Here is an 18,922-nt window from a genome sequence, read left to right as displayed (position 1 = left end):
ACCAGCAAAACCCTGGGCCGCCAAAGCGGAGCACTCAAACTTAACCACTTGGCCACAGGCCAGCCCCTTAGCTGCCTTCTTGACAACTCTGCTTGGAAATTTAATTTGAACACGCCCAGTCTGAAATGCCTGTCTTCCCCCAGAAACTTGCCTCTCCCATAGTTTTCTCGGTAAATGGTAACTCCATTGCTTGGCAAAAAAATCCTCAACTCCTTTCATTTCCGCATCCAGCCTGTTAGCACTGCAAAAAATAATCCTCAGCCCAGCTACTACCACTGTAGTTCAAGACACTTCATATCTTTCTTGAGTTCTTGAAACATCCTCCACACTAGCCTCCCTGCTTCTGCTTTGCATGATTAAACCTGTTCTCAACATAGCAACCAGAATGTTCCCTTTAAAACCTAAGTCAGGTCAAAATCCTTGAGTGCTTCTCACTCTGAGTAAGTGAAAACCCCGATTATGGACTTACAGTGACCTCGGAGGCCCTTGTCTAGCTTGCCGTTATCCCTCTGATCTCCTATTGTCTCTTATCTGTCACTCACTCCAAGATACAGGGCTGTTTCCACCTTACGGCCTTTGCACTTACTGTGCCCTCTGTCCAGAATACTCTGACCAGATAACCGCATGGCTCAAGTCCTCATCTCCTTAAGGTCTTTGCTCAGATATATCAGTGAATCTTTTTCTAGCCACCTTATTTAAAATAGCAGTCTGCTTCCCTGCCTTATTTCCCTTTTCTGCCTTATTTTTCTTGATGGCACTTGTTACCATCTGGCCTATTGTATATTGTACTTACCTGTCGTCTCTCTGGAATGTCAGCTGAGGGCAGGGGCCATTATTTTGTTCACTGCTACATCCATGTCCTACAGCACAGCCTGGCTCACAGTAGCCACTTAATAAGTAGTTGTTGAATGAAATCGTAGACGTTGGCCAGATGCAGTCACTTTTAAAGGCTAATGTTAGATGGAATATATAGCTTCTCTGTTAATATACTTCCTTAGGGAAACAATGGAGAAACCAGAAGCAGTAACAGAGAAAATGGTATTATTGTGGACACTTAGAAGTGACACATGGAACAATAGCTTTCTATTGAGTACCTACTTGTGTACCAGACGTAGTACATCAAATAATCCTACAACAGTATGTGCCTGTGAGGTCACTATTCTGGCTCCCAATTTGCAGTTGAGGAAAGTGGCTTGTTTGAGCTCGCACACCAAGCATAGGTCCTCCTGACTCCAAGGCCCGTGATCTTCCTAATACGTTTCACTGTGCCTCTTTTCTGGGTCGCAGGATAATCAGGAGTAATGATCCAGCTGTGGAGCTCAGCAGGCAAGATTTGTTTTTGTTGTATTTAGCGTGAGGTAAAATTGTCCCAAGAATGTCAATCAAGTGTTCCTCAAACCAGATGTGGTTGTTAATATTTGGGTAAGGACAGGAATGAATAATTAGTATTTCTCTGTTGAGAGAAGGTAAAGACAATTGGCTAAACTTCCATTAACCAAGATGCCTTCCTAGGACTCTTCTGAACAACCTAAATGGGAAGCTTTTCATATCTATATTTTGGTGAGCAATATTGCTAATGGCTCTTTTTGCTCCGGGCTTCTTGAACTGCACTTTCTAGTCTAGAAAATGCATTTCTGGGCTGTGTGGAGCATTACCTAGGAGTTTGGTTTCCTGGGTTCCTTTCATCCGCTCTCCTGCAATGTAGGGGGAGCCTAGCCTGGTCTCCAGTTTCTGACTGGAGTTACCACAGGTCCAAGAGAACTGCTAGCCACTGAGCTGTGAGTAATTTGCTTTTGAGAAGTAAATAGAACCTCAACAGTAGAGAACCCAGGGGTGTGGCCAGTAGTTCTTTTCCCAGGCTCCTCCCTCCCCACCCCCTAAATGACCTTAACCTTCTTTCATAGCTGGAGAGCAGCCAAGTCTGGCCTAAACAATACTCTCAACCTCATTGGCTCTTTTGCCTTGCAGCCACTGCCACCCCCAAGTGGCTAAGGCGCTTCCCACTAGGCCTCTAAGTAGGGTCAAGGTTTTCTAACTACTGAAAGGCAAATACCCAAGAAAGGGTGAAAAATATTTAGCGTCCATGGCCTTTAAAGGATCAGTGTTTGCCTCTTGCAACTGGGAGGCAGGGTGGGGTCTTTGTCCTGGGGTGAATAGGCATCTTCAAGTGATACGACAGAGGCCAAAAAGGATGCTTTTGGTAAATGTCCCAGACCTGATTGGGTCCACCCAGGTTTCAGGATGGATGTAAGGATCACGCAGCATCCTTCGAAACTGCCAGTGAATGCCCTTTTCACAGCAAAAAAGTAGCATAAAGTTCTGGTAAGGCACAACTGACTGTCATCACGGGCATTAGCCCTGCCTGCTAACAGTTGGCAGTAACAGAGGCCTGTGTGGTCACTTTTAACCCAAATTGGCAAGGCCTCAAAGCCAACATCCCAGATCAGTATCAGCTACTGCATCATTCCCATAAGTTTGAGACCATAGAAAGTTTAATATCAGGAAGCTGAACTACTGAGAATAGATACACTGGGCTGCTCCTCTGCCTAGCCAAGGGCCAAGGCCATCTGCAGATGTGGTGGCAGGAGCAAGCAAAGGCAACTACAGAGAGAAATGAGTTGTCAGTTTGCTCCAGGGAGGAGAGTGCTCCATGAGAACTACCAAATTTCCTCTCCAGTGGGAAAATCACTCACTCCCCTTTTTGTTCAGGGAGTTATTAACAAGCCCATCTTTATTGAGTACTTTATGCCAACCACTATAAAATCCAGGAGGTAAATATTATCATCATCTCCATGAGGACAAGGACGTGTTTTGTTCAGTGTTGCATCCTCATCTCGTCATATAGTTGGCACTATTTTATTGAGTAAATGAAACAGGTAAGATAGGAATTTAGAGGAGGAAGGAGTAGGCAGGAGCTGCTAAGACTTGGTGTACCCTATGTAGGATTATGTGGAAAGAAGGAAGAGAGGAAAAGAGGTAAACCTGAGAAAGATTAAAATAGTGTGGCATGGAGCCAGCCCTCATGGCCTAGTGGTTACAGTTCTGCGCTCACTGCTTCAGTGGCCCAGGTTCACTTCCCTGGTCGCAGAACCACACCACCTGTCAGTTGCCATGCTGTGACAGTGGCTCACATAGAAGAAGTAGAATGACTTATAACTAGCATATACAGCCAAGTACTGGGGCTTTGGGGAGACAAAAAAAATGTGGAGTGGAAGAAAAAACTAGAGAGGCTGGAGACCTGAATTCAAGTCCCACCTCTGCCACTAGCTGTGTAGCTTCAGGCCAGTCACTTTCCCTTTCTGAGCCTTAGTTCCCTCATCCATAAAATATAGTATCAGGTTAAACAAATTGACTTATTCACCAGAACTTTATTGAGTACACACAATGTGCAAAGCACTGTTTTAAGTGCTCATAATACTCTGGTGAACAAGACCTCTGCTCTCGTAAGAGCTTTCATTCCATAAGAGGAAAACAGACAATAAAACAAGTCAAATTCATGGACAGGACAGATAGGTAGTGATAAGCGCTATGAAGGAAACAGAACAGGGTGATGGACAGTACAGGGTGGTGTTTGTGGCTGGGTAGCCAGGGAAAGCCTCTTTGACGAGGCAACATTTCAGCTGGGATTCCAATGTAGGGGTCTAGGAGTGAAGTGTTTCAAGCAACGGAAACAGCAAAGCAGAGCCAGGCAAGTTCAAGAAACAGAAATGCTGTAACTCTGACAATCTAGGATTCTAGAAACAGTGATGCATTGCTTGCATTGTTTAGGTCAGGGATTTGTATTACGAAATGGTTTCTTGGTGATGTGGGATATTTGCTTCTTAATGGCAGTGGCTAGGTGGTGCAGAGTCTTTCTGGAGCCCTGGGATATGGCTCTGTATCTCTGGCTCTCCCACAGCGCTGGTCGCTCAGCTGGCTCCCTGTGTACATGCAGGCTCCATTTTAGCTACAGACTCTAAAAGCAGACTGGAGAGAGCTGACTCCTCCACTCCTTACTCACAGCCTTGAAGGCCCAGAATCCCCTCCCATCCCACCTAGTCTTCTTCTATTCTGACAAGCCAGGGCTTTGAGAGCCCAAGATTCTCGGCTTCCTTGTTTTCCCATCGGAGCAGGAGCCAGAAAATGAAACAGGAAACAGAGCGGAAGAGGAGGGCGGTGAGTAGCAGAGAAGGAAAGGAGGGAGAAATTGCAGGAAAGTAGAGCTGAAGATCTGGACAAAGTTCTACCTCTACAGGGTGACAGTTGAACTTCTGGAAAACATTCTGACTTGTCACAAGAGACCCTTTGTGACAAATAGATTTTTTGAGGGAATTTGGTGTGGACAGAGGGAACCTTAAGAAGGCATGTCTTTTTCCCTGGTGAGTTCACAAAGGAAGGACAGTTCATTTCTCAGTTTTGTCTTTGCAAACAGAGGGCTGCTTGGAGCATCACGGATTTGTAGAGCTTCAAGCCACGACCTTAGGCCCCAGTACCGAGCGTGCCCTGCAGCTTTGCCTCTGGATTCACTCACAGGCCTCTGGAGCTGAGAACAAGCATGTGTCCCTGAAAAACCAGGGGGAAGAGTCTTCTAAACTCCATTTTTCCCCCTTCTCTTCCAGCGGACAATGACCAAAATGTGATTTATACTTTATCCACCTTGCACACAACAAATACCTGAGGGCAGTTTAGGACTCTGGGCCTGAAATGAGTTATAAAGAATGGAAAGACACAGTCCTTGGCCCCCCGCAGAACTGATGTGGGCTCGTTTTCTTTGCCTGGAGAGATAGCAACCATTTCTTTGTTCCCACCCACATTAGTAGCTGTTGCAGAAGATAAACCCCTCCCTGGGCCAGGGCTGTGGCCAGAGGCTAACCCAGACCCCAGCTCCGTTTGGAGGGCAGATAACTGAAACCGCAGGCTTTGGAATCCTGAGAAAGGAGAAATCCACCAACGGAGAAGGATTTATTATCTATTTCCTTTAAGGAGGGTGCAAAGTTCTTCTAACAGTTTCCGTTACAGGGGTACCAACTGGCCGCTCCTCCCTAACAGACGGTTTTGTTGAGTTAGCTTCTTTTTTTTCTTCTTCTTCTTTTTTGGCCCCACTTCCTACGAGAGAAACTGCTTCAATGAGGAAGGAGAAAGGAGTCCTTGGGGGGGCGTCCTCTGAAGTTGCCTTCGCCATCCTCATCAGCCACCTGAGCTGGGCTGAGGACTGAAGTAGGACCCAAGGTCCCTGGTAGCTGAAGGAGGGGAAAGTCAGGGGGATCCCCCACTTTCTTCACACCCAGGACGCAGGGCGCCGCCGCTGGCCACAGAAACCCCAAGAAAGCTTTTCTTTCTATTCAGAGAACAAGCATTGTGTGCCCTGTGCTGAGCTGTCGTTGCCTGACAGCAGGGAAAGCGCGGCCCCGGCTTCTGCGAAGAGGCCGCGGGGCTGCCCCGACCCCCAAAGCCTCGGCACCCCTCGGGAACTCAGTGGGTGCTGGCGGGACGGAGCCGGGGCAAGAGCACTGAGACGGCAGCCCCGGCAGATTAACTGAAGGCGGGAGAGGAGGCTTAAGGAGCGGGAAGCGCGAGCGAGAACTCTTCAGGTGTCACCAGGGCGGGAAGGTGCCAAGGCGGAGGGGCGCAGAGACCTGGGGCTACGCGGTCCCCGCCCCTCTCGCCTGGAATCAACATGGCCGCCGCGGAGGGGGCGGGGCGGCTCCGAATCCGGGCAGGAGCGGGGCGGGGCGGCCGCCGGCGGAGCCAGTGCGCAGGCGCGGGCCGCTCGGGGGGCCCCCGGATGGAGGAGCTGAGGTTCGGGCCCCGCCTGGGAGGTCGAGCCCGGCCGGCGCTGAGGACCCGGCGCCTGCCTGGGGTCTCTGGAGTTCTGGGGGGAAGGGAGTTGTCAAACGGAGGCCGAGGGAGCTGAGGCGGAGGCCGCCGAGAAGCGGGGAGCCCCGCCCCTCCGCCATAGCGGCCTCCCGGTGCCGCCTCTTCCTTTCCAGCCTCCCGCCCTCCCCTGCCTTCCGGTCTTGGGGCCCGGCCGGGCCTCGCCGGCCCCTCGGGGTAGCCCCTGGGCTGTGGAGGAGATGCCGGATCCCCGCTTGGGACTGTGTCCGGAAGGAGCGGGCTAGAGCGCCTTCGGACCCGGCTGGGCTCGCAGAATGCGGCCTCTGGCCCTGAGGACCCTGGGTCAGAGCGACTTCCCCACCCCACAGAGGGTGTTAATCTGACCCGCAGGGACCAGGGCTCCCATTCAACAGGCTTCCTGTGTCCTCAGATAGGGCCCTCCCTGCCCTAAGCATCCCCAGCAAGAGCATGCCCCGTCGTTGGACCAGTACCGGCTGACCTGGGTTGTAGTCCTGGCTCTGCCCCGGGTGAGGGCTGGTGGGAAGATCATGAGGTTTCAGAAACAAAAAAGAAAAAAAGACGTTTTCTTTAAATAAAGCCTTGAGTGTGTCACTTGACCCCAGTGAGCCTCAGTTTCCACATCCGTAAAATGGCGATGGTAATTATCCCGGCCTCACAGGATCTAAAGAGATCTCTCATGTAAAAACTATGGAGATTTTTATTACTCACCTCTCTGGGGCATATTTATCTCACGGGAAAATAGTGTAAGACCAGTTGCTCTCTAAGTGTTCTGCCAGCTCAGAGAGTCTGTGATTTCGCAAAGGGGTTGTTGGGAAGTGAGGTCCGCAATTAGCCGAGAGGAAGAACTCACTGGCTTTATTTTGTCTTTACTCGGTTTACCTGTAAACTAATTGTAGGCTACCAGTCTCCTGTGGTCGCTGGGGCTAGAGCTTGACTCTGGAGAGAGGAAAGGAAGAGTGGAAGCCTGGTGAAGAGGCAGAGGTGGGTTAAGTGCTTTTCTCTTCCCAACTTCTCTTCTGCATGTGGGTGGGAAGTGAAGAAAGGGAAAAAGTGAATTCACCCTAGGATAGACAACCAGCAGCGGGTGAGGTTGGCTGTGCCTGTTTCTACGATTCTTCTCGATTGAGCGAGTCAGATGTTGGAAATGTTGGGTAGATTCACTAACCACCGCTGCTCTCTCTGGGGTTTTCCAAAGCTTGCCTTTGAACTGAATTTTGATGAGCAAACCGGTGTGGCGTCGGTGGCCCTTCCCTTCCTCCAGGCCTCCTGCTGATGGAGTGAGCAGCACGCGCCCCCTTGTGCTCAAGAAAGGGTACTGTTGCTCTTGGCCAATCTTGCTCCCTGTCTGGAGATATTTTATTTTCCTGTGGCTTCTGTGACTTTGTCGTGTTGTTGTTACCATGAGATATGGTGGGAGGAATACTTGGAGCAGTGATTTTATATCCAGAGCCAGTGAACTAGTGAGGCTATATCCTGTTCTTGCCACTTCCACCCAGTCAGAACACAGGCTTAAAATGCCCGTTTGTAATGCTGGGCCCTGGGGGTATAGTTGGGAGCAAGGTAGACTAAGTCCCTGTGTTCACAAGCAACTTAAATAAGCAATGACAATAAAGACGACAAGGCCGAGTGCAATGAGAGCATACCACACAGTCTAGCGGGGGTCAGAGAAGAATTCCAGAAACAAGTGATATCTAAAGGTTTGGTACAGATTAGCCCGATAAGAGCAGAAAGAAAAGTCTTCCAGCCTTCCCTGTTAATTTCTCACTTTAAATATTTTTTCCTTTAAGGGATAGTTCCTCACCCCACATCGATGAGCTGCCTCTGATGCTCTTGCTCTTCCTTCTTATTTCCCAGACTGGTTCTCTAGGAGCCATTACTACTACTTTTAGCCCAAGGAATTGTAAAAAAAAAGAAAAAGCCTTAAAGTGAATTCTTTGCCTCAGAATGGCTTTGCAGTTGTTTATGCATTGTTGCCATTCCAACAAAGAGGTGGGAAATAACAGTTTTCTGCATCTCTAGTAGTCGACTCTGTCTCCCCCCTAAGTTTGTTTTAGCAGTGAGAGCTGGCTGAAGTCCTGCTGAGCAGTGGTTTTCTTTTCCTTCTCCACTTAATTTAACAGACCAGCTGAACACACATCAGAGAGCTAAACTGGAGTGTGTAGTCATTATGGTCTTCCAGTTCACTTCTACACCCCACTTTGGGGACTCTGGTTTGGGACCTAGTTTATTATTCTGGGCAAGAGGAAAAGGGCACACATCAAATAATAGCAACCACAATATAGGTTTGGTAGTACTTCCTCACGCTTCAGTCCATTTCACCATCACGACAGTTTTGTGAGACAGGCAAAATAACCTGATCCCATTCTATACATTAAGAACTGAGGCTCAGAAGGACTAAACGAGAACTTGTGAGTCGCAGAGCCAGGACTTGAACCCACGTCTTTAGTTCCTGCGTAGGGGCAGTCAACAGGCTTTTAAAGATTTTCTGCGAGCTTGGCTTTCCAGTTTTGTGCCTGTCTGTGTGGAACTTCCCCGGCAAGGTTACAGTGCTTCGGAGGGACACCAAGTGGTCCCATCTGCCTTCAAAATGCTTTTCCCTCATCTGGGCAGTTGGTTAAGTTTGCCATAGTGTTGCTGAAGGGGGAGTCTCCTGTGAAGAATGCTTTCAGGAATTTGCTTTTGGCTCATGTGTGACATTTCCTTCTTGCGTTTTGAAGTTTAGAGACCTGAGGGAACTCAGCCCTAGCAGTGACACCACTGAACTCCTGGTGGTCAGAGGATGTGGCCCCTGGACCCATCCCAGAAAGAGGTGCTGAGGTTTGCGATCAGCTGCCGTGTCCTCACTCTGGTGCTGCAGGTCAGTCTCTGATCTTTTGTCCTGAACATGCCATTGGCCCTAAGAATAGTCACCATCTCCTTTCCACCTCCCAGGTGTGCCCCTGCTTGTGGTTTGAACCATATAGACCTAGACTTTATAGTGAAAAGTGGGCAGGAATCTTAGACAGGATCTATTTATCTCTCGTTTTCCACATGAAGCAGCAGAGACCTAGAAAGATTCAATGGCCTCCCTAAAGTCACGTAGCAAGTTAGAGAAGGGCCAGAATCAGACCCCAGGTTTCCTAACTCTTGAGCTAGTGGTCTTTCTAACAGACCATGAGGTTCTGTAACCAGAGGTTCCTTTAGGGTATGACAGCTCAGAGCATTGCCCTGGATCCCCTTACCAGGAGCTGAGCACTGTCTCAGGCCTTTGAGTGGGAGAGAGGTGACACAGTCCTGAGACCGTCTGTGTATATTCGTTTAGTCAGCAGTGTCTCCTGTGCTTCCCCCAGGTATCTCCCCTTGCCGCCTCACCCACACACCACCCTCAGAATGTGTTTGCCCTTTTCCAACTTCCTTCCCCCTCCCAGGCTGCCCTTGATACATATTTTAATCAAACTTCATGTAGATATGAATTATATCTGCTGCCTGGCACAGTGCTTAGTAGGTACTCAGTATGTGTTATTGTTGAATGTATGTCAACACTCGAGGGATGTCACATTAGCATACTTTTGTGTACCATTCTCTCTGAGGCCCATAGTTGCTTCCTTTGTGGAAACCTTCCCTCTCTCTTCCCCCGCTATAGGAGGCACAGCAGACTTTGCTGAGTCCCGGGTTTAGTTAAAAGTGTCTTGGACTTGGAGACTAGGGCTGTTATCTGTGACTGTCACTCCTGTCCCATTTGTTTTCACTGTTTGAAGTGGTCTGATAAAGAAACTGACCAAAAAGAGAAAGAGTTAAAAATGGGGTTGTACTCCTAATGTCAGACCGGGGAAACTGACTCGCTGATGGCTTTGAAACCAGTATCAGCTGAATGATTGGCAGAACCAACAGAGCAATACTGTGAATTGGCATCTGGAATAGGGAACCAGGACAGCTGGGTTCTAGTTCAGATGGTGATCAGAAACGAGTATGTTTCCTCTAGACTGTTCGCTCAAGCACCAAAATTTTATGAAGTGCTTGCTTTGTTCTGAGAACTATGCTAGGTGATGAGTATAGAAAGTCATGGTCTCTTTTCCCTTAAGTAGCTGACAGTCTAATGGGGCAAAAAGACATTTAACAATAATGCTATTTCGTTATCGTCCCACCCCTTCCAGCTGTAAGGCTCATGTTATCAGATTATATCCCCAGTTACCCTTCATTGTTGCTGTCATCTCTGTTAATGACAGCTCCTTCCTTGAAGGTTTTAGTTCCTGATTCACTGTTGTTCTTTCCAGCACTACTGTTGATGTCTTGGTGGTTTCAATATTAATAAAGATGATACATCTGACCGTTATCTCCTTTCTTTCCAGCTCACTCCCTCTAGTACTCCAGCTCTAACAATTCTTCCATCCCCTCGGGACTTAAAATCCATTCTTTCTATCACCATTTCACTGCCCCTCACCCACCTCATGGCTTCAGCTCCCCTTCTTACCCAGCTTAGTTGCCATGGTCCACTGTGCATACACGCACAACTCGCTTACTCCCTTCTTCCTATGTCTTATTCACAACACAAAAGCCCAACCTTGGTTAAATTTAATCTCTGCCTACTCCACACCTGCATCTGCCCAGGGAAAAACACACAACTGTACTAACTAGTCTCTTTATTCAAGATCACTAACCCAAGTAAGTCCTTAGTGCTACCTGGCAATCTTAATGTATTCCTGTAGCCCATTCACCCACCCATTCTCTCAAATTTTCCTGCATATCAGAATCACCCGAGGGGCTTAAAAAAAATCTCACTGGGCCAGCCCTGGTTGCCTAGTGGTTAAGTTTAGCACACTCTGCTTTGATGGCTCAGGTTCAGTTCCCAGGCATGGACCTACACCACTTGTCTGTCAGTGGCTATGCTATGGTGGCGGCTCACATACAAAAAGAGGAAGATTGGCAACAGACTTTAGTTCAAGCTGAATCTTCCTCAGAAAAAAAAAAGGAAAAAAAATCTCATCACCCAGGCTGTACCCTATACCAGTTAAATAATGCCTGGAGGGACCCAGGCATTAGTATTTTTGAAACTTCATGGATGATTCCACTGCACAGCCTATTTTGAGAACGAAGGTCATAGATGACTTATTTTGCATGTTTTCCTCTTTGGTCAAGTCTCTAACACCTTTTCCCCAATTTTTTCTCCTGAGTGAAAACTCAGAAAAATAGAAGAATCAGACCTGACCTTCCACATGCTCCTACGCATCCATTGGCATACCTCCATCTGCACCTTTGTGCCTTCCCTACTAAAGGCTGGACGAACTGTCTCTCCTCCTCTATAAGGCTCTCCTCCACCTGGGTAGCAGATTCCATTCTCTTGCCTGCTCCAGCAATTCTCCCCTCCCTCTCTTGCATGCTCAATGATTTCCTTTCCACTGGATTATTCCCCTTGGCACAAACTTTTATCTCCCACCTTAAAAAAACCCACAAGATTTCTTTTGACCCAACATTGTCATTCATTCACATACTGTCCCTTTTCTCTCCTCCTCTTTATAGCAAAATTCCTCCAAATAGTTGTCTGTATGCACTGCCTCCCCTCTCCCCTTCTCTCTTGAACCAGATCTAGGCAGGCTTCTCTCTCCTCCATGCCACTAAAATAGCTCTTGTCAAAGTCACCAGTGGCGTTCACATTGCTAAATCCAGTGGTCAGTTTTCAGTCCCATCTTACTTTTCCTATCAGCAGCTTTTAACAGAGTCGATCACTCCCTTGCTTGACTTGGTTCTAAGATACCACACTCTCCTGGTTGTCCCCCTACCTCACTGACTGTTTCTTCTTTATCTTCGTTGCTGGATCCTCACCCTCTTTCAGGTCTCCTCTAAATGTTGGCATGTCCAAAGCCCAGTCCTCAGATCTCTTCTTTTCTCTATCCCGCACTTCCTCCATAGGTGATCTCATTCAGTCTCTTGCCTTTAAATACCGCGCATGCACTTGTGACTCCCAACTTTATATCTCCAGCCCTGATCGCTCTCTTGACCCACAGTCTCGTATCACTACCTCGTTGACCTCTGCACTAGAATGTCCAACTCAAGCTTAACTAGTCTAAAAGTGAATTCCTGATTCTCCCCCAAGTCTGTTCTTCCTCGTTTTATTAAATGGTAATTCTTTTCTTCCAGTTGGTCAACCCAAATCCTGGTTTTCCTTCATCCCACAGGCTCTCTTCAATGCCATCATCCCAGATCACCATGCAGAAGCCTTCTCTCCTCCTCGCCTCGCCCCCTCAGGCTCTGTGGACCAACTAGTGGAAGGTCTTCTGGGTGGCCTGTCGCACTGGGATGCTGAACACTTCCTGTTCATTGCTGAACATGGCTACTTGTATGAGCACAACTTTGCTTTCTTCCCTGGTTTCCCCCTGGCCCTGTTGGTGGGGACTGAACTGCTGAGACCTCTGCAGGGGTTACTGAGCCTACGGAGTTGCCTCTTAATCTCAGTAGCATTGCTCAATTCCTTGTTCTCCGTGCTGGCTGCAGTCGCACTGCATGACCTGGGCTGTCTGGTTTTGCACTGTCCTCGCCAGGCCTTCTACGGAGCGCTTCTCTTCTGCCTCAGCCCCGCCAATGTCTTCCTGGCGGCTGGTTATTCAGAAGCTTTGTTTGCCCTCCTCACATTCAGTGCCATGGGACAGCTGGAAAGGGGCCGAAGCTGCACTAGTGGACTCCTCTTTGCCCTTACCACTGCTGTACGCTCCAACGGACTGGTCAACATTGGCTTCCTCGTCCATTCTCAGTGCCGGGGCTTTTTCTCTTCTCTCATGGTACTGAATCCTCTGAGACAGTTCTTGAAGCTAATGGGCTCTGTGTTCCTTTCAGTGCTTGCACTTGGCCTTCCCTTTGCCCTCTTTCAGTATTACGCCTATACCCAGTTCTGTCTGCCAGGCTCAGCCCACCCCATCCCTAAGCCCCTGCTGCAGTTAGCTGTGGACAAGGGCTACCGGACCGTGGGGACTGTGGAGGGAAAAGAGCCACCTTGGTGCTCCTGGAGTCTTCCCCTAATATACAGCTACATCCAGGATATCTACTGGAATGTTGGTTTTTTGAGATACTATGAACTCAAGCAGCTGCCCAATTTTCTCCTGGCTACACCAGTGGCTATATTGGTTGCCTGGGCTACTTGGACATATGTGACAACTTACCCTTGGCTCTGCCTTACACTTGGGTTGCAAAGGAGCAAGAACAATAAGACCCTAGAGAAGCCTGATCCTGGATTCTTCAGTCCTCGGGTGTTCGTGTACCTGGTCCATGCTGCAGCACTGCTGCTGTTTGGCAGTCTGTGCATGCATGTTCAGGTGAGGTAGATTCCTGCCTGGGATGACGGTGTGAATACAGGCAAAACCCCTTGGCCAGGGACAGGGAAGAGTGCTAACTTCTCCCTTCTGAGTGACCTATACCTAATTTATTCATTCAGCAACTATTTAGGGGCTTCCTTTGTGCCAGACCATGAGTCAGACCACTGAGGATAGAACTGAGTAAGACAAGATTGCTGTCCTAGTGAATCTCATGGTAAAAATGGGGAGACATTTATTTTATTTTATTTTTTAAGATTGGTCCTGAGCTAACATCTGTTGCCAATCTTTTTTTTTTTTTTTTCTGAGGAAGATTAACTGTGAGCTAATATCTGCCACCAATCCTCCTCTTTTTGCTGAGGAAGACTGGCCCTGAGCTAACAGCTGTGCCCATTTTCCTCTACTTTATATATGGGATGCCTGCCACAGCATGGCTTGACAAGTGGTACGTAGGTCTGCACCTGGGATCCGAACTGGTGAACCCCAGGCCACCAAAGCAGACTGTGTGAACTTAACTGCAGCACCACCGGGCTGGCCCCAGAGACAGACATTTAACAGATAAAATTGTAGTACAGTAGGATGGAAGAGGAGTTGTGGAAGAACAGAGGAAAAAGTAGCTAACTGGCTGAAGGAGTTGAGGAGGGCGACATATTTAGGCTGGGTCCTGAAGAGTGAGAAGGAATTCCATTTAAGAATCAGCAGAAGAACATTTTGGGCCACTGGAAGGGCACGTGCAAAGACATGAGAGTTTTGAAAGGACCTGATTTGACTGAGACATAGGAATAGGCACAGAGGATATCTCTGTGACTTTCTCCTAATATACAGTTAGACCCAGAATATCTACTTTGAATATTGACTTTTGAGGTACTCTGAGCTCTGGCAGGTGCTCAATTTTCAGAGGAGATATCTTGTGCAATGTTCTGGGTGCTGGTAGGGATAGAGAGGGATAGGAAGAGTTTAATCATACATTCGATTTTTTTGTTCCCGGCTGTGGCCCCAGTTGCAACATAACCCCGAGGAAATCTTTTTGTCTCCATCTGGCCACTCCTTAGCAGTTTCTGCCTCTTGGAGGCACACATTGGCTGTTTGTAAAGTGCTCTGAGATGTGTGAATAAGAGGCACAGGGGAAATAGAAAGTAGGCATTCTGTGTTTGTAACTGGATTAGCTAGTAGTGTGAGTGCCAGCAAAGCTTAGAGTTTCCAGGTTAGATGAGGGATGCCATTTGGAGACTTGGCTCTGAACTCCCCTAGGAGGGAGCACGTTGAACCATAGGATCGCCTGCCCCCGTTCCCTCTACTTTGCCACTCTCATGGGATGAGGGAACCACCTCAGGTTCCCAAAGCCCCACGTCACATCCTAGAGTTTGGAGTCCAGGCCCATAAAGATTTTAGTATTGATTGGCCCATTATTGTGGTAATTAGTCCACAGCTATGTTTACCTGTAACATTGAGGTCGCTTGGTTGGGTTCACGTACAGCTTTATAAGGCAGATCCTAAGCTCTGCTGAATTTTTTTTCTAGGGTAAGACATTTCTAGTCATGGGGCTGTAGTTCAACCAGCCTGGGGCTGGTCCAGTTTGAGGCAGTGACATTCCAATAAATGTATGGGTTTTCCCCCTCTTATGATTTCCAGGTTCTCACCAGGTTTTTGGGCTCTTCCACTCCTATTGTGTACTGGTTTCCAGCTCACTTGCTCCAGGATCAAGAGCCGCTGCTGAGATCCCTAGAGACTGTACCGTGGAAGCCTCATGCAGGGGACCCCCCACCAGGACAAAAGGTCCCCAGAAATTCTATTATGGGACTTTTGTGCAACTGGAAAACCTGTTCTCTACTCACACGATGCATTCTAGGCTACTTCCTGACTTATTGGCTCCTGGGACTACTCCTACACTGCAACTTCCTGCCTTGGACATGACCTGGAGTCTCATGGGATAGCTTGAACCAGGCTTAAGCAGAGGTCTGAAAGTGCAAATACCCACTGGGACTGCCTGCGCTGCCCTGGTATCCTTACTCTGTCCGTTAGAACCTCTCTCTCTCTCTTTGGAGCTTGGTTAGGAATGGGAGAAGTGTGAGCCACTAGAGAGCCCTTTCTGGTCCTGGCTGTGGCAAATTTTAGGGTAGTAACTATTTTCTCTGTAAGTGAAGAAATCTTATTCCAAGTCTAAAGTACACCTGGAGCTGTCTTGTCAACCAAGCATAGCAGAAATAGTCTTAAACTTACCCCTGACCCACATGTAAATTTAAATGTAAATTATTTAAGTGGAAATTTCATGAAAGGCTCTAGCTGACAGGCTGGTCCTAGTCCACACTCAATGTCAGAGGCCTGAGCAGTGCGGCAGCAGCACTAAGTACCCTCGTTTCTAAAGGGGACATTTCTGAAGATTTTTTTCATAATTTGTTCATTTGTTTATATGAAAAATCTTACAAAGGTATGCAAATTAAACAACTTTAGGTTGGACATGCAATGAATTACCTTTTTAAAAATAATACAAATTGCTTGTGTGGAAAAAGTCATGATAAGAAGAACATTGCAGGAGGAGGCAGGAAACCTGGATTCTAGTCCTCTTGGTAAAACCCTGCTTACCAGCTGTGTGACTTAGGAGAGCTTTCAGAGCCTTCGTTACCTCTTCTGAAACTAGGGGAAATGATATTTTTCCACTGGGAAGTGGGGAGGTGAACCATATAATCTCTTGTTGGTCCTTCCCTGCTCTAAGATCTTAAGAGCTGCCTTAAACAATAGAATCATCCCAGTCTAAACACTTATGTAGAGGCTCAAACACGTGATTTTAGGAGAAACTATCCAGTTCCCCTGCTTTCAGCACTGAGAAAACTCACTCCCTCCTCAGGTGCAACTCTGAGGAGTAACTTCAGTGACTTTTCCTTTGAATGAGGGAAAGCAGTGACACCTGGCAAATAAGGCTCCTTGTCCTGCATAAGTAAACCTGTGCTGGGCAGCTAAATGGTCATAGCAGGGATTGGGTTTCCTGCTGTGCCCTGGTATCTGTGCTTGCTGAATTGGTACACATGGGTCAGAGGAGCCAACCTGGCAGCATGAATTGATAAATTGTAGATAAGTCCAGTGTTGAATGAAATGGTATCTTCCTGGCCCCCATTTGGTTATGAGCCCATCACTGTAAAGGGAGTAAGATCATTCAGCTATTTTTGCTCATTCTTTGAGCCAGGTCAGAGGTTCTGCATCATTGCCACTCATTCCCCATTTGAGCCAAAAATTCCAAGAAGCAGAAACTTCAAAATAGATGGGTCATCATAAGCAGCGTCTGGAGAGCCCTGAGAATGGGAATTTTGACACGCTCCCTCTGACCATGACAGAAAGCTACACTTGCCAGCTGAAGGGAAGCTCCTGGCTGAGCCCCAGCACCCTCTGTTGGAGCCTCTAGTCAGTCTGGCCAGTAAGCATTTCCCATCCATCGTCCCAGCTTTAGCACAGCTGAGAGAATTTGATCCAGAGTCAAATGCTTCTGAAAATGTACACACAGATCAGGGCAGCCCTCTGCCTTCTGCCAAGACACCCGAGTGCCCTTCTTGGCAAAAGATAATCACCCCTGCCCTAGTGTCCCTCCAGTTGGCAGAAACTGTCCCCTCCCTCCTCACCAACAGCTGCAAATCCAGGGACTTCCACCTCGTGTGCAGGAAGAGTTGAGGTCCTGTTTCAGCTCTTTATTGCAGAGGCAGGAGCCCTAGTTCTTTGCTCTCATGGCTTCTCTTTGCCTCTTTTTGGGGAATAATCAGGATTGATTGTTCCCCTACTGGAGGAGGTGACTCAGACTCCACAGGGGATTTCACTGCTCTGGCCATCTTAGCTTAACCTTCACACTAGATCTCATCACCCCCAGAAACAAGTGATTTCAAGGACCAGAAACCCTATAAATGGGAATCCCATCCTTTCACTTAATACCAAGGAACTAAATCACTCTGGTATTCTGCAAAGACTATTCTGGTTACAGTCGATCATAGAGGAGGTAACAGAGGACCCCAGCTAGTGGACAGAACTAGTGTAACCCAGAGATGGACACAGTTCTCTCTCTGACCTTGGGGAGCTAGTTGCTCTTCTCTAAGGAGCTAAGGAATGGGCTGATTTTATGGCCAGCAGCTGTCCTTTTACCATCCTATTAAGAGTCTTTAATAGTCTGGGAGAGGACATGAAGGGCCCAAGGCAGGAAGCTTCCTGTTTACCCTGAGGTCTAACAATGCTGCAGCTGGGTTGGGCGTCTACAATTTCAGAGAAAAGTCATTTCCTTCTAAGACCCAGCTAAAAACAGAAACCAGACGCTTCGTATACCTAGAAGTAGACGCTTTCTTGTTCTTTAATGAAGGCGGGAGGAGAGGGAGTATTTGACATGTCTTTACCAGTCCCCCTGGAAAAAAAATCACTTCTTTTCTTGAACAGACCCTCTCACCTTCATCTAAAAATGTAGTGCCGGCTCCAGGGATTTGAAATTGATTGATTCTTTCAGTAATTGTTTATTAATGCCTACTGTAGGGGCCTAAAGATGACTCCCTGTGCCTCCTATTCTCAAATAACTAATAGAGTTGCTAGCAGAAACAGAAACATTAATCAAGATAGAAACTGATAAATTCTGGGGAATGAAGGGATATTTAAACTCCAGGCTCTCTATCTCTCTGCTTGGACTTATTATGATGAGGATGAATTAAAGTTGTATGTTTAGGAAAAGGTAAGTGAGGTACATAGTAAGTACTCTGTAAATTCGCACGAGGTGGAGATCCCTTCCAGTGTGGAATACCTGAAAAGACTTCATGGGGAAATGGCCTTTGAAGGACAGACAGGTAGGATTTGAAAGTTAAGAGCAGAGAATCAGTATAGGAAGCAGCAAATGGAAGAGCAAAAGGAGAGCACAGTTTGAGTAGAACTGGGGAATTGTCGTTATTGAGATCTAGGTCTTGAAATAATCCCAAGTCCAGCTCTACTGTGTGCTATCTGTGCAGATGTGAGCTAGATACTGAATCTCTAAGCCTCAGTTTACTTATCTGTAAAATGTAGATGACATTACCTACCCATAGATATGAATAACATTGTCTATCTCATAGAGTTGTTGCGGGAATTAAATGAAAAGTGGTTAGAACAGTACTAACAAGGGAAGAGCTGCGTTTTAGACATGTTGAGTTTACGATGCCATCAGCACGTTCACATGCCAGGAAATACGGAACTGGAGACAAGGAGAGAGGTCAGGGAGCCATCCACACGGACAGGATAATGATAGCAGCTGCGATATCAGATAGGATTGTCCAAAGGAACAGTGTGGAGAGAGAACGAGGGCCTGTCAGACCTTGGACAAGTGACTCAACTTCTCTAAACCTGTTTTCTCCTCTCTAAAATGGGAGTGATAGCATCTACCACACAGAGTAGCTATGAGCATGAAACGAGACGCTAGATAAAGCACCAGCACGGCACCTGGCACAGAGTAAGAACTTCAGGAATGGGAGCTATGTTATTATCATTATCATGATCGTTATCATTAAAGGATTAGAGGGGCTGGCCCGGTGGCCCAGCGGTTAAGCGCGCACATCCTGCTTCTCAGCGGCCCGGGGGGTTCGCCAGTTCGGATCCCAGGTGCGGACATGGCACTGTTTGGCAAGCCATGCTGTGGTAGGCGTCCCACGTATAAAGTAGAGGAAGATTGGCATGGATGTTTGCTCAGGATCAGTCTTCGTCAGCAAAAAGAGGAGGATTGGCAGTAGTTAGCTCAGGGCTAATCTTCCTCAAAAAAAAAAAAGGATTAGAGACAAATAGTATCTGGTGAAGAACTTCAAGAAGAAAGAAATGGTTAT

At 47.6% G+C, this 18,922-nt stretch overlaps 1 protein-coding gene across 8 annotated transcripts; it reads left to right on the top strand.

Moving 5' to 3' along the window:
- Positions 1–5,104: 5,104 nt before the first annotated feature.
- PIGV (phosphatidylinositol glycan anchor biosynthesis class V) lies at positions 5,105–18,689 on the top strand. 8 transcript variants are annotated; one of them, XM_046662835.1, is made up of 5 exons: positions 5,105–5,196; positions 6,732–6,816; positions 8,553–8,692; positions 11,988–13,118; positions 14,748–18,689. In XM_046662835.1, the coding sequence occupies exons 3-5, from the start codon at positions 8,615–8,617 to the stop codon at positions 15,027–15,029; spliced, it is 1,491 nt and encodes a 496-aa protein (XP_046518791.1). In that variant the 5' UTR covers positions 5,105–5,196; positions 6,732–6,816; positions 8,553–8,614; the 3' UTR covers positions 15,030–18,689. The 8 variants fall into 8 exon arrangements, with proteins under 8 accessions (XP_046518791.1, XP_046518790.1, XP_046518789.1 ...); XM_046662834.1 differs by lacking the exon at positions 5,105–5,196 and adding an exon at positions 5,373–5,570; XM_046662833.1 differs by lacking the exon at positions 5,105–5,196 and adding an exon at positions 5,739–5,778.
- The last annotated feature ends 233 nt before the right edge of the window (positions 18,690–18,922 follow it).

Source organism: Equus quagga, chromosome 5 (assembly GCF_021613505.1).
Source record: "Equus quagga isolate Etosha38 chromosome 5, UCLA_HA_Equagga_1.0, whole genome shotgun sequence".
NCBI lineage: Eukaryota > Metazoa > Chordata > Mammalia > Perissodactyla > Equidae > Equus > Equus quagga.
The sequence above is the reverse complement of the archived record's forward strand: the minus strand, read 5'-3'. Positions and strand labels throughout refer to the sequence as shown.

Excerpts from the sequence above, each read along its gene's own strand:
- PIGV (XM_046662835.1), top strand. The coding sequence starts at position 8,615 with ATGTGGCCCCTGGACCCATCCCAGAAAGAGGTGCTGAGGTTTGCGATC. Across the intron at positions 8,693-11,987 it reads TCCTCACTCTGGTGCTGCAG|GCTCTCTTCAATGCCATCAT; the intron begins GTCAGTCTCTGA and ends TTCATCCCACAG. Across the intron at positions 13,119-14,747 it reads GTCTGTGCATGCATGTTCAG|GTTCTCACCAGGTTTTTGGG; the intron begins GTGAGGTAGATT and ends TATGATTTCCAG.